We start from the raw sequence: 14839 nt of genomic DNA on the forward strand, positions 1-14839 counted from the left end.
GTACTTGGAAATAAATGTTAATATAATCACTAAGATCTGCTCTCACAGTGATCTACTTTATATATAAGAATGAGCGAGCGGGCTGCTAGCCACCCAGCAAGCAACCCAAATATTACTAGGGCGGAAATCTCGTGGATTCCAATCAGACTTCCTTCCCCATAGTATAATGGGGATACAAAATAGAGATTTTGCTTAAGATGAGTCTACTGGTTCGTAGGAAAACATACATATGATTTCGAAGTAGGTCCTAATTAACTAATTCAGGATTTTTTTTCAAACGCATCTGGCGAGGTATATATAGGCTGGCGTAGTCCGCACTTTGGAGAGAAAGTCACTGAAATTTCTGGAATGGAATGACTATAAGGCGCTTTAAGGCGCCGTCTGTAGGGTGCACGGTAGCCCCCAGAACACGGAATTAACGACAATGCCACCAGCAAAGATATAACACGTATAGAACCTATTTCCATAGCATATTCCCAAAATATTTCTCCTACGAGCAATTTTTCTCCCCGCCCCCTTTTTATTCATTTAAAGCAAAACTGAGTGCTATCTCTCATATATATATATATATATATATATATATATATATATATATATATATGGAAAGATAAATAAGAGTGGTGAGTGAATAAGGGCAGATTTCCTGCTGCTCTGTTAAAAGCGTGTGGCACAGTTTTAATATTCCCCCTATTATAAAATACAATTCAAAAATTGTCCAGACTGTGGGTCCTTTAAAAAAATCTAGAGCTTGCCTCTCTGGTAAAATGGCGCCTCTCTAAGTCCTGCCTCTTTCTTAGTGAGGAGGAAAGAGCCATAAATCCGTTGTTGTTTATGAAAATTTACAACTTTGCAATACAACTTTATGAGTGGTTCCGTTCCTCCATTGGTTGCCGGTGGTCATGTGGATGGCAACCGTGAACATGAACTTTTTTATAATTTCCCTGGCGAGAATAGAGCTGCATTCTTTTGCTCAGCTCTGTCCTGCTTCGGATCTCTCTGGCTTTTCAGTCGTCCCCCCCACCTCCACCACCCCCGATTTTCATTTGTCCTTTGTAAGTCAATAGGGAGCCGGGTGGATGGAGGTTCAGAGCAGGCAGTCGCCTAGAACGCAGGTTTTGGATGGCAATTTCCAGTTCCTCCGCCGGAAGGTGTGGCATATTGGATTCAAAGCGCTGGAGTGGCAGATTTTCAACTCGCAACCTGGCTAATTTCCTGCTTCTTCTGGCACCAAAAGGAGGGCGATTCGTCTCCGGTGCAGCCAAAGCGACAGCTGTCAAAGTAGCAGGGGCTCCTGCAAGCCAGAACCTAAAAAGGTGAGAAATTCAGAGAACTACCAGCATGAGCAAGCAACCCCGGTTATAACATTAGACTAGACAAACCTGGAAAATCAGCATCCTTCTCTGAAACAGATTAGACATAGAATGTTGATCCGCCAAAGGTGCGATGGTGCCAATTGACTCTCTAAGCTTCCTGGATTGTGCCGGGAGCAATCAAAACAGACCAGAACTGCTAGTGAGCCTGTAGATATGCTATTTAAGCACCGGCTGCAGCTACATTTGCTTAAGAATAACCTGTATTTTTTTGAAGCCACGGGAGATTTTAGAAACCGTCTCATTAAATGCTGCGTTGATAGTAAGGCAGAGCTGGAATGCTTCTAAAATGTGTATTTTAGCAAAGCGGGTGCTTTTTGACTTTTTGTGTGTTTAATGCGTGGTTGTTGTTGATACGAGATCTGTCGATGTAAATAGAGAGTTTAGGAACTTATCGCTTCATTTTAGATGTTAGGTGGAAATTAATTCCGGTAACGTCAGAAGATAGATTATGCATGCACTGGATTGCTCCATCTTCAGATGAAGATGTACGTACAATAGCATGGTAGTCACGGATATCGTATGGCGCCTGGATAACATTAGGAGCTTTTTTAAGTCCCGAAATGCAGCTTGTTCCTTAATGATAACTAAGGATTAAAAGCAATAAGGAAGCTTACTTCAGAATCACAAAATGCGGCTTTTTGTTTGGTGGAGACGGGGGGAGTGTTTGTGTGGATGTGAGAGAAAAACAGGTTAATGAAATAATAGAAAATTATCCTCAAAATTGGTATAGGTGGAGGGATGTGGTGAAGCAATATTTTCGTAAGGGTACGTAATTTTGTGTGATGCGCCCATTTTGTGTCGTCTCCTTAAAATGGTTTTCTGGGAGGAAAATATTTCGGATTGCATATCTTCAAATATTCATTTCAGTTGTTAAAGATGAGAAGCAATTATCTTATGTGTTCAGAACGATGGGTGCCCCCCCCCCGCGCCACTTCTCCGAGCTGATAAAGAATTACGTGTGCATTGCATTGCAGTATCTGGCTGACTGCAACCGCAGTGAATGTCGGATTATTTATCGCCAAGTGGAGTGTACTCAGTGCTGCCACTGTGTGGTTGAAGGAGGTACTCACGCAGAGTGAGCTGGGGCAACCGCCAGTATCACACACACACACACACATCCAAACACACGCACACACACCCGCAGAACGTAGCGGGTGGTTCTCCATTGGAAAACTCTATTTGTAAAAATCGGCCTTCAGTTGCCCACCTCAAGCCGTATCGCTTTAAGGATTCTTTTCCCGCAAGAGCTTAAAAAATTACGTGACAGACGGGATATGAAGGGGACACCCCGGAAAGATATTGTTGTTGAACTGAATGTTTTGGCGTGGTGAATTGGAAGGACCAGGAAGGGCTACTAACACGTCCAGTCTAAACAATAGCTGCGATTGCGAGAACTGTTTGGATTAGCGGCTGTTAGCTAAATGTTGCTTTCTGTTACATCTCTGAACCTAAGAAGGATTTGCAAGTGGATTTATACCTTAGGGAAACGGAGCTTTTAAGCTTAAGAGGGTAACTGCCCCCCGCACCTGTATTCTAACTTTGTTTGACTTATGGCTTCGATTGAATGAAAACCCGAGAGCAAAGGGGGTGGGTGGGGGGAAATCCTCGCACTGTTCAACGGGTAGTCACACATTTTAAATCGATGGGTACTGCTATATATTTTTTTTAAAAAAAAAAGTTTTGGAGTTTTGCATGTTTTCTTTTAAACGGGGCCACTCCAGCTGTTTACCTTGCTCGGTTAGGAATGTGTCTCCGGGAGCTTGTCTGGGTTCATTTGAGAAGCTGCAGTCTATGGCCAGGCTTCTGCTTAGCAGATGTGGGTCTCGGAACCTCTAGCTTGGGGAGGGGCGACTTTTTCTACTGGCAGACCTTGATATATATATTTTGTACATTGGAATGCAACCATGACATTATTATTATTATTATTATTATTATTATTACATTGCATCTTGCTAAATAACCTCGTTGAGAGACCTGGTGAGCGTTGCATGCACTTTTCTACTTTAAATTCTGCTTTATTTGGTTCTTGGTGAGTAAAAGAAAAATGAGGGAGATTCCTTCGTTATATTGCGCTGAATTTACAGACACTTCCCTACAGTTTGTATTTTTACTGGCTGCTGGTCTTTGCAGGATGATTTGAGAGTGGCATTTTGGTTCATTAAAACTGATGGGAAGGGAAACCTTAGCACAACTTCCTGAAAATCTTAAGAGAGAATGAAGAAATGTTTTACCTGTCCTTCAACCGTATGAAGTTTCCCACTTTCGAGTGCCTTGTGCATCCTGACGTTATTTATCTGCACTGTAAAAATGTTTGAAACGTGATTTACTCATTTTGTGTTGTTCTCGGCGAATGGCCAGCTTCCTGTTTCTCTGCTTCTGAGCTCTCCCACCTATACTATCGATTGCATTTATAGGTAACCTTTTAGCGGAAAGATTGGGGAAGTCCTTTGAAAGCACTCGCCATTATTGGAGGTAATCGAGAGTTCCCTGTGAAACCCCGATGAGGGGCGCAAACAATGCGCACGGTGGGGAGACGTTTTAACTTACTGCTGTTTTATAGATCCCGTAATGGGACTCCGGAAATGAAACAAACCAGATTGCAACTGGGACAAAGCTCACGGCTTTCAAGCCAATTGAGGGATAGTTTTTAAAGCGCCCATTCAAAAACCCGAGTCTGTGGAGGGAAGTGTAAATCGCTACCCAGGCAATTGGCACAGAAAACATTTTGTGGGCCTCTGTCCTAAAGACACTTTACTTGGGACCAAAGTCCTAATGGGCTGGGGGGGGGGGGACTTGCTTCTGAGTAAACGTGCTTAGAAATGAATCAAATGTATTAAAAGCGTGGATCTATCAGATGTTAGCATTAGTACCTCTGCTACCTTAGGCCTAGGCGTACCGCCTTCTTTTCATCGCCCTAAAATTTCCACCACGTTTGTGGGGGAGGGATTACAGTGTGGTGCTTGCTAGGTGATGCCTGGGGGAGTCCACAACAGCCAGGTTAAATATAAAGATGAAAAGGGGCAGCCCCCCCCCCACCCAAAGTACTGGCTATAAAGGGTATTTGTGCAGAGTTCGCCATGACGGGTTTCCCCTCTGCCTGCCAGACGGAGACAAAAACAAGGACTAAAGCTGCAGATATATTCCTTGACGAGTTAAAAAATGTCAACAAGAAAAACAAGCCTGTCCTTGCCGGAATGATTCAGCCTTTTCAAAGCTTCTGATGTCGTGTTCTCAGCTACTTTGGAGAGGATTCCTTTGCCAAAAACAATAACAAAAAAACACAAAAAACCACTCACTGCCAACACACAATAACAACCACGTCGAGACATCCTCACTTCTTTCCTGCTTTCCGATTTACTATTAAAATTGTCTGGGTCAAGCTTAACAGACGAGATGCTTTTCCTCAGCCACCAAGAGGCTCAAAGAAGAAGAATCATTGCTGAGAGACTTATCTGTGCGCGCGTGTTTTTTTACTAACCAAATAAAACTAGGCTAAGCTGTATTCGATATTATTATTATTATTTATTATTATTACCTGAATCGAAACCTTTTGGGAAGCCTTGTATGACTAAGCTTATTCTCCCCGCCCCGCCCCAGACTAGGAATATGTGAAAATAATTGAAGCTTTTAATTGAGGTGGTTTCTTTTTAATCCGGTCAGTGAGCAGAAGTTCCCGTTTTCGAACTTGTTTGACATTTTCTTATTATATTTTTAAAATTCTTAGATACCACATAAATCAACCAACCGGCTGCCTTGCTTTCATCTTCCGGGGAGGGGGGAGGCTGAAGGGTCCTAGCGGGAGAATCAATGGGGAGTTTCCTGGGTGCTGCTTCATAACGCCTTCAGTCTAGACACCCTAACTTTGCAGAGGTGCCTCTTTTGCTTACAGATGCCAGCGGGGCTGTGCTCTGGGTGTCTACAATCACCTTGATTTATTTATCTATACAACACACACACACACACACACACCAATTCCTCTCTAGCCTTCCCCCCGCCTCCAGCTTTTTGGCACAGCGGACGATAACCGCTGTTTCCAAGTTGCCATCCATCTGCCGGGCTCCGGCGGCGGCTGAGATACGGCGGCTGGGGGGTGTTGTTTGTAACTTTGCTGGTTCGGTGGCGGCGGGTCCCAGGGGAGAAGGGCCCTCCGCCGCTCTCTCATTGGTCGCCGAGCCATCAGCTGGTGCTATTTGCTGCTGTCGCTTTTGGCGCTCGGCCATCCAGAAACAAACCACTTCGATGACTACTAATAGTTATAGCCAGATGTACTAATACACAACAAATCACGGTCCGGGATCTGGGGAGCGTCAATGAGTTCCTATTTTGTGAATCCCACTTTCCCGGGGAGCCTGCCTAATGGGCAGGAGTCGTTCCTCGGGCAGATCCCCATCTACCCAGCTGGGTACGAGGCTCTGAGGCACTTCCCAGCCTCTTATGGGGCCGGCAGCCTGCAGGACAAGACCTACTCCTCACCTTGCTTCTATCAACAGTCCACCAACACGGTCATCGCCTGCAACCGGGCATCCTATGACTATGGAGCCTCTTGCTTCTATCCAGACAAGGACTTGGGCGGCGCCTCCTCGCCCTCCGGCAGTGGCAAGCAAAGGGCCAGCCACCCTGGGGACTATCTGCCCTGCTTTGCTTCTGACCAGCAGTACAAGCCCGAGAGCGGGCCGGCCAAAATCCTAAACGAGGAAGGAAGCGACCGGAAGTACAGCAGCCCTGTTTATCCTTGGATGCAAAGGATGAACTCGTGCGCTGGTAAGTCACAGGGATGCAAGCAAGGGGTGGGGGTGAAAGTGAAGGTGAGGGGGGAGAGAGATAAAGGGCTTTGGGGGAGGATGGAGGAATATGAGAGGGGTTTTTTGCAGGGGGGTGAACTGGATCTATGAAGACCAGTGTCACCTGCAAGCAAATGGGTAGGCTGAGATTCCCCTCCAGGTTCTCCTCTATCCTGACACTTTGCTGGGCGGGGTGAGGTCGAGTGGGGTGGGGGGGCTCCTTTGAAAAAGTATGCATTTATTTATTTATTTATTTTAAAGGAAAGGTCGCCTAAAGTCTGAGTCAGCAGATAAAGGTTGCAATGCCAAACAGTCATACCTGAGAGCCAGTTCGGTATAAAGTACTAAGGTCTGGTGCTCGTTGTAAGGCTTGGTTGGTGGTTACTGCTGCTACTAGTACGAAATAATCGTGATTAAAAGAAGCCCGCTTCCATGAGAGCCAAAGACTGATGCAAAGGAATATGCCCTCTGTATTGACTGCTCCATATATTTGCAAGACAGATTCTCTCTTCCCCCTCCCTTCACCCACTCATTAGTGTGTAAGTATTAGCTACTGAATGCACGTTTTCCAGTAATATGTGCACGCACACAAATCATCTACTGGGGGCGGAGGAGGTGGGAAGAGAGGAAACTTGATCAATGGCCAAATTCCCATTGATTTCAATGGATCAGAATTCCATCCTTTGTCCCTCTTAAAGGAAAAGATTGGAAAGGAGAGGAAAAGACATGCAAAATTTAAACTCCACAACGCATTTTTATTCAGGTTTTTCCTACATAAGTTTACCTTCTCCGTTGTGAGTTTGTTTCTTTTGGGGGCACCACACTGCAGTAAATATAAGACTTTGGGGTGGGGGCTTCTTGCTTTTAGAATGCATATTAGGATTTATTTCTTTGTAATTATACTTCGTTTCTAGGCTGTCATCCTAAGAGCACTTACTTGGAAGTAGGCTTTACTGAAATCAATGGCCTTGCAAATAAATGAGCTCAGGAACTGGTATCTGTTGCTTTAATTATTATGAAAGGTCGTGGTCCAGGCAAAGTTAAGCACTTTCAGGTCGCACTTATTTTAAATAGAGCAGAGTTAAGGACGTGCGCCTGCTCGAGTATGCCTCTGAAAACCAATGGAGCTGCTTAACTTTGTCCGGATCCTGCCCAGGTACCCTATCGGAGTAATCTTAGGCATGTTCACTTATAAGTAGGTCCTGTTGAGTTCCATGGGGTTTACTCCCAGGTAGATGGGTATAGGATTGCAGCCTGAGTTTTTGCCGACGCCACAGCGAGATAGAAATGTCACACACCCCACACAGAGTCAGTCACAGCGTCTGCATATGTGCCCGTTTGCGTGCCATATGAGGGTATTTTCTGCGTGTTGAGCGCGGAATTTTAGCCCCGACGTCAATACGAACGTTCGCTTCCCAAAGTTCTGTTACCAACTAGATATCCCTGGGAAATATTTAACCCGGGAAACGTTGAGGAAGGGACTGAACTTTCCCCACGCATCTCGTTATATCTTCCTATGCAAGGATATGGGCTGGGGGTGGGGGAGAGAGGGGGGGGGGGGGAACACACACACCAGCGCAGCTCGAAGCAGTTTTCCTCCATTGTTAACAGAAAGCACGAAGGCCTCTTCAACTGAGACCATCTTGTCTTTCCTTCCATAGGTGCAGTATACGGAACGCACGGCAGACGGGGCAGGCAGACCTACACCAGATACCAGACCTTAGAGTTAGAGAAGGAATTTCACTATAACAGATATTTAACCAGGAGGCGACGGATTGAGATAGCGAACGCTCTCTGCCTCACTGAGCGGCAGATTAAAATCTGGTTTCAAAACAGGAGGATGAAATGGAAAAAAGAAAGCAAACTCATCAATTCCACCCAGCCGGGAGAAGAAACAGAGGAAAAGTCAGGGGAGTAAAACAATGCTTACAACGAGGCGGGGGGGGGTGTGGAGTTGCCACCATACCCTCTCATTAGTTGCTCTTTACATTTCCCCTTACCCCCTCCCCTCTTATGTTCCTCCAGGAATATATATATATATAGATATAATTCGTATTGTAATGGTTCTGACGACTTTCAAAGGCTTGATTAAAATATATACCTATTTATATATATCTATATATATTTGCAATTAACTGTGAATTTCTGGATCGGTAGGATAAATGGACATGGAAGAGAGTGGTGCACATAACCAGGTCTCCAAAGTGTAGGCTAGGATATGCTTCAGATGGTATCAAGATTCTTTTTTTTAAAAAAAAAAAATACCCAACACCAAACAAACTTTGAAGTGGAGCATCGGTGTTAATATGAAAGACTGGAAATTGGTGGACAAAAAAAGGGGGAGCGGCGGTCGCTTGCTCAGAGGGAAACCTCCATATTCTAGGACGGCCAGAGATGTACAGGCGTCTTATTTATGTCTTTGCTGCTAACTCGGGATAGATTGGTGCCATTGTTCGTCTCCTTTTCACCTCAGACCTGAGCCTATTCATTCGGATTTTTTTAAAAAAAATACAAAACAAAAAAATAAAAAGACTCCATGATTAAAGTTGCCACTATGGGGACTTTATGTCACCGAAATATTACAGTACAGATTAGGAAAAGCGTGTTTCCTTGTACATATGATTGAAATATATAGTTAGGATCCAACCCTATCAAAAAAAAAATAGGGAAAGGGGAAATTTCAATAATGAGATTAAACGTTTTTCTGTTGTTGTTTTAAATACAGCCTTGAAGTGTTGATGAACCGCTATGGATGTTTCAAGATGGCCACATATTTGCGTACTGTTTTAAATAGCAAAAGCCTGCATTTAAAAAAACAACCCCACAAAGCTCAAAATACTGTAATTAAAAGCACAACAAGTGAAGGGAGAAGTATCTCCAGGCAGGCAGAGATGGGTAGAATTCGAATTAAAGGAGTGTGTGTGTGTGTGTGTGTGTACACACACGTATATGCACGCTCATAAACACAACTTGACTATCGAGGGTAACTTTGATTTCTGAGTACTGTTGAAGCAGCAGGCAGAATACTGAATCGTGGCTGTTTCCCCAACGCCCCCCCCATCACATTTGGTTAAATTTCTAAACAACAACAGTAAATTATGATGGTGATGGAAGCAAAGTCGAAATGTAGCTACTATTCTATGCTTTCATTGAGAATGTGTGGAAGAAGGATGCGGCGCAAGCACGGTTTGCTTTAAATAACAGTGACAGTGAAAATGTGTCTTTATATATGCGATTAAGTGTGTTTGGCGTCCTCTGTGTATATGTGGAAATGCAAAGGTCTTTTTCGATACTATGAAAAGTGTACTTTTTGGGAAATGACTCTGAATACTAATAAAAGTGAAATAGTGAAAACCTACCCCTCAAAAGATCACCACCATTATATATATATATATATGTTGTTGTGAAATTGGGTGGGGGAGGGAGAGAATATTCCATGGTGTCATAAAATGATACTGGGGTTTGCTTGCTTTTAGTTCCAGGCTGTTTAAAAGAGGCTTAGAGAACAGCTCAGCTGTAGGAAATTTTGAAATCGGCACTGATCTTTAAAAATACACAGCGATCGATCCCCCGCCACCCCTTTTATCCTGGTTTTTCAAGCGCCTGAGAAAAAAGGACACCATAGTAATTGTTGCTAGAATGTTGGGGTTTATTGCTTTCCTCTAATTGGCTTCAATAATAATTTGTCTTTTCCCTTCCTCCTGCAAAAGAAATCCCTATATATATATATATGGCTCTCTCTATTTATATAGCTTTTCTTTGTAAGGAATCTCTAGCAGAATGGGGGATGTTAGAAAATAATAAAGGAATGTGCAAGATTAAAAGGAATCTTACTGAAAAGGAAAGATTGAATATATTATTTCTCCCCTATGCTTCTGAATTCTTGCTGGTTTTCTGATCTGGAGCCGATAGCCCTTAAAAATTGGTCCATACTAATGGAACTGTGTGAGAGATGCCATAATTTTGCTATAATGGGCTGTAACCTCGATTCGACCCCAGACTTGCGAGTAAGCCCCTGGCTGGGGCGGGGGGGGGTTGTTGCGGAGATGAAGATCCCGCTTTCCTCCAGAGGGTGGCGCACGAGGCCGACTGACAGTCGCGAGCTGGCGGCCGGGTGCGCGCGCCGGCGCGCGCGCCCCAGCCCTTCCAGCATCCACCCAAACTCCCCCATTTAGTGCACGAGTTTACCTCTAGAGGTCATCAGGCAGGATTTACGACTGGACAACAAAAGCACGTGATATGAAGCCGTACCCCATATTTGGGTGCCTACGTAGGAGGGAACCAAGTACATGTCCCAGTCATTTCCATAATTCATCATAAATTGTGCTAGGGTGCTATAGACGCACCAAAAAACGAAGCAAAGAGCCACAAATCAAGCCCCCCGATCAAAAAAAAAAAGCAACAAAAAAATCCCAACCAACAACAACAACAAAAAAATCATCATCAACAAAAAAAACAAATGAGCTCTTATTTTGTAAACTCATTTTGCGGTCGCTATCCAAATGGCCCGGACTACCCGTTACATAATTATGGAGATCCCAGTGCCGTGAGCGAGCAATTCAGGGACTCCGCCAACATGCATTCCGGCAGGTACGGCGGCGGCGGCGGCGGCGGAGGCTACGGCTACAATGGCATGGACCTCAGCGTCGGCCGCTCGGCTTCCAGCCACTTTGGGGCAGGGGGCCCCTCGGAGAGGGCTCGCAGCAGCTACCCCGCCAGCGCTGCCCCCGAGGCCAGGTACGCCAGCCGGGCGGCGGCGGGGGCCACGGGGGCCACTCACTCGCCTCCGCCTGACCCTCTGCCCTGCGCCGCCGCCGCTGCCGTGGCGGCCACCTCGCCTGTCAGCGGCGACGCTCATCACGGCGGCAGCGTGAAAAACTCCACGGCCAACTCGAGCAGCACTTCGTCCACTTCCAGCAGCGGCGCCAGCAGCAGCAGCAGCAGCAGCACCAGCGCCAGCAGCAGCGCCAGCAGCACGGGCAACAACCCCCACCACCTAGGCAGAGAAGGGCTCAGCACGTCGCCAGGCACCGAGGAGGACGCCCCGGCCAGCAGCGAGCAGGCGAATCCCCAGCAGAACGACCAAAGCACAGCTCCACAGCCGCCACAGCCCCAGATCTACCCCTGGATGAGAAAACTGCACATAAGCCATGGTAAAAAGCATGCCCGGATTACAATATCTATGTATGAGAGAGGGGTGGAGAGGGGGGGGGAGTGTGTGTCGAGGGAGAGAGAAGGTAGATTGTTTGCAAAATAGAAAACGTGGTGGGCAAGAAATGTGCTTTCTCTTGCTCTCTGTGCTCCTCTGCCTGCTTGTCTGGTCTATGCGGAGGAAACACCCCCCCCCCCAAAAAAAAACCCGGTCCCTCCTGGAAAAGGCAAGTGGGATTTTGGAAATCGGGGTAGGGCGAGCCAAGCTCTCTTTAATAACTGTTCTAAGTCTCCCGAACTGTGAGGTGTAATTGAAATTTGGGGGGAGGGGAGGGAGAGGGGGAAAGCGTGTGTGTGTGAGAGAGAGAGGGATCTTGAATAGTGCGTGTCAGTCCTTGTAATTTATGACGAGGACCGTCCAGTGAAAAACACCGTTACTAATTATATCAAAAAAGAAGTTGAGTAAATAATGTGTGTGTGTGGTGTGTGTGTGTGTGTGTGTGTGTGTGTAAGAGAGAGGGGGGGAAATATTTTTTTCTGGGAGGGAAGGAAGTCGAGGGAAAACTTAAGAGAGGAGGTTGGAGGGGGGCAATTGGGGGGGGGGTTAGTCCTGCAGTCCAGAGTGCACTTGGAAATTCTTCCCAGTGACTCCCAGATAAAGTGTGTTCAGATCAGGAGTGGGACAGGACTTCAGAGGGTGCTTGGTTTGGGTGTTTATGTTTGTGTAAAACTCACTCTAATAACAACTTCCCCACGACCCTAAGCATACTGTCAGGAGGAAGTAAGTTCTCATGAAGCCAAATGGTTTTGTTTTCTTTTACTTGCGAGTAATACGTTAAGGATCGGGGTGCAGAAGGGAGCTGCCATCCTGTCCTCCCCAGATTAAGTAAAATTCCTCAGAAGAGGCAAAGGGGAGGCTACTCAAATTCAGAGCCCGGGATATTATTTGAGAGAAAGGGAGAAGAGATAGATGCGGGTGGAGAGAGAGAGAGAGAGAGAGAGAGAGGAGAAAGAGCTACTTGTTGATCATTTTCTCCCAACTTAACGCCCATACCAAACAGAGAAGGAAATCAGGGAGAGGAAGATTGGAGAGGAAGGATCCGGGGTGGCGGCGGTGGGACGTCTCCTCTTGCCAAAGGTCTAAACCGTGTCCTCCCCTTTCTATTTTTTTGTTGCAGACAACATAGGGGGTCCCGAAGGGAAAAGGGCTCGGACTGCTTACACCCGCTACCAGACCCTGGAGCTGGAGAAAGAGTTTCACTTCAATAGATACCTGACCCGCAGGCGGAGGATTGAAATAGCGCACGCTCTTTGCCTCTCAGAGAGACAGATCAAGATCTGGTTCCAAAACAGGCGGATGAAATGGAAAAAGGATAACAAGCTGAAGAGTATGAGCATGGCAGCGGCGGGAGGAGCCTTCCGCCCTTAAGAGGAAAACCCCCCGGCCCTGAAGCTGCTGCTGCTGCTGCTGCTGCTGCTGCTGCTGCTGCTCCTTCTCCTTCTTCCTTCCCCGGAAGAAAACAAAACAAAAAAACCCGAGTAACTGAGCAGTATTATAATTGAGCTGACCCTGCGTGGAATGTCAGTAGCCTCTTCTCGCTCTCGCTCTCCTTCTGCCCCTCGTTCTGTAGACCACATTGACTTGCTCCAACTTCTCTGGGAGGCTGAAGATTCCCTCGCCCATCGTTTCATCCTGAGCCTGTTTTAATTGAGCCCCCACCCCGCCCGCGTCTCTCTCTCCCTCTCTCTCTCTCTAGCGCGTGTTACGAGTAGATCTGCTTCCCGTGCATTTTATGTCTTGAATGGCTTTTGTCTTGAAGGGGGGGGGGGACAATGTAGATGTTTTAACTTATTTATATGAAGCGAGTGGTGTTACTTGAAGTAACTGTAAAGTGGGAGGGGGGAACCGAGGGGGGGGGGGAAGACACCCTAGACAAACACAAAAGTAAAGATCCCTCGTTCGCTTCCCCCTCAAGTCCTTCCCTTCTGGCTCCCCTGCAAGTCCTGTTTGACTCCCAATGTTCTCTCTCTGTGTGTGTTGCACTCGCTGTGCTTTGCTGTGCATGTGTGTTCAAAACGTGTCAGTGTCTGTATAGCTCCAAGCTGTGGCCGAGATTTCCGATCAGAAACGACCTGTCTTATTTCCCTGTGTCCATTAATGGCTGTTGTAGAGGTGAATATGACGAAATACAAAAACGGAACGTGTCCTAACGTGTAGTGAATAGTGAATCTGTGACGAAAACTGTGATTCCAGACAGTATGTCCTTTGCTTGTGCCTTTGTATATGACTCTCTTTGCACGAAGTCTTAGAAGTGGCTTTTTTATTAAGCGCAGCTTCAGTAACGTATTTCCCACCCCCCCTTTTCTCTCTTATAGCTTCCTTCCTTTCTTTTGGTGAACAAAGTTACACATAGAGTCAAAGTCTGGCTGTTTGAGCAAACAATAATAATAATAATCATAGCAGCAACAACAACAATAATGTGATCGGTTTTGAAAAGAAACTGGTTTTTTTTTTTTAATAACTGACTGGAAAAAAAATAAACTTTCTATTGTAAGGGTTTTCCCCTTTTCTTTCTTCCCCATCGAACCCCCGGTTTTTGTTTTTACTTCTGCGGGTAGTTTGGTTTCTACCCTAACGGAGATGTCCTTAGCTTCATCACTCTAACTAGAGCAAAGTTGGAGAAGGACCTAACCCAAATTCAAAGTTGATGCAGACACGATTGCCCCAGATCCCTTGGAATTGTAAAGTTATTCTTTGGATGGGGGGGGGGCTCACAATAACAGACCCTCAGCCAACTCCTTGTCTTGGAAAGTGGGGTGGGAGGGAGAAGGAATGCCCCAAACTTCTGCTCTTTCTTGGCTGGGGAAGAAAAAAAGAAGAAGAAGACGACTGTCCTTTCTTCAACAACATTATCATCTCCAGAACCTGCTTTATACTATCTCCATCGGTTCATCCTCATAAGTTAAAGAAAGCTAGATCTGCCAGAAAGGTCTTGCAGCTGTGAGCACCAGTCCAACATGGGGGGGGGGGAGTATTTAAATAAACCAGATACACCCACCTTCTTATTCTGCACTCTTAAAAAAAGGTATTGGGGAAGGGTTTTGTGGCTGTTGTTGGGCGGGTGGGGATAAATTCCACCCTTCGACATAACAGTCATTTATTTATTTATTTTCGCTACAGCTACTCTTTTTTTGCTAGGAAATGTAACGTTACTTACCCTCACCAGGGCTTGAATGGTTAACTCTCCCGAGCTTCTAAGCGCAACTAAAGCTTTGCACATTTACAGACGGCTTTACATTGATGCCTTCCCTTAAAAGTTATAAAACAGTAAACTTTATAAGCCCCAGTTCCGGCTATATGACATTTGGGTGCCAAATGAATAGGGTTTTGTCTATGAATTAGATCGTAAAATCATCCATAGCACAGACAGATAGGCTCACTGGCTATAAAAAGTCACGTGGTGCCATTAAAGTAAGTTTTATGGTTTTGGGGAGTTGTCATCCAACATTATATACCACATAACATATAATCAC

At 45.7% G+C, this 14839-nt stretch overlaps 3 protein-coding genes and 1 long non-coding RNA gene across 6 annotated transcripts in view; 3 read left to right on the forward strand and 1 right to left on the reverse strand.

Moving 5' to 3' along the window:
• Position 1: 1 nt before the first annotated feature.
• Positions 2-8399, forward strand: HOXA6 (homeobox A6). The gene is given in 4 exon segments (XM_083405203.1): positions 2-1308; positions 1311-1313; positions 5864-6134; positions 7816-8399. Coding segments are annotated over 4 exon segments (720 nt in total). The 5' UTR covers positions 2-1119; the 3' UTR covers positions 8073-8399.
• Positions 1168-12999, reverse strand: LOC310660505. The gene is made up of 3 exons (XR_014503451.1): positions 12875-12999; positions 3605-3672; positions 1168-1305 (listed from the first exon to the last, which is right to left on the reverse strand). It is a non-coding gene; the product is annotated as an uncharacterized lncRNA (long non-coding RNA).
• Positions 1172-14839, forward strand: part of HOXA3 (homeobox A3) — a 52144-nt gene continuing 38476 nt past the window's right edge. The window contains exon 1 of one of the 3 annotated variants that reach the window (XM_083405074.1): positions 1172-1313. The gene's annotated coding sequence lies outside the window, so the exon portion shown is untranslated. Of the gene's footprint in view, positions 1314-12774; positions 14392-14839 lie in introns of those variants that run through there. The other 2 variants (XM_083405079.1, XM_083405073.1) reach the window with 2 other exon arrangements.
• HOXA5 (homeobox A5) lies at positions 10341-13860 on the forward strand. The gene is made up of 2 exons (XM_083405163.1): positions 10341-11307; positions 12484-13860. The coding sequence occupies exons 1-2, from the start codon at positions 10614-10616 to the stop codon at positions 12732-12734; spliced, it is 945 nt and encodes a 314-aa protein (XP_083261289.1). The 5' UTR covers positions 10341-10613; the 3' UTR covers positions 12735-13860.

The sequence above is a fragment of the Podarcis tiliguerta genome, assembly GCF_965153285.1.
Source record: "Podarcis tiliguerta genome assembly, chromosome: 12".
NCBI lineage: Eukaryota > Metazoa > Chordata > Lepidosauria > Squamata > Lacertidae > Podarcis > Podarcis tiliguerta.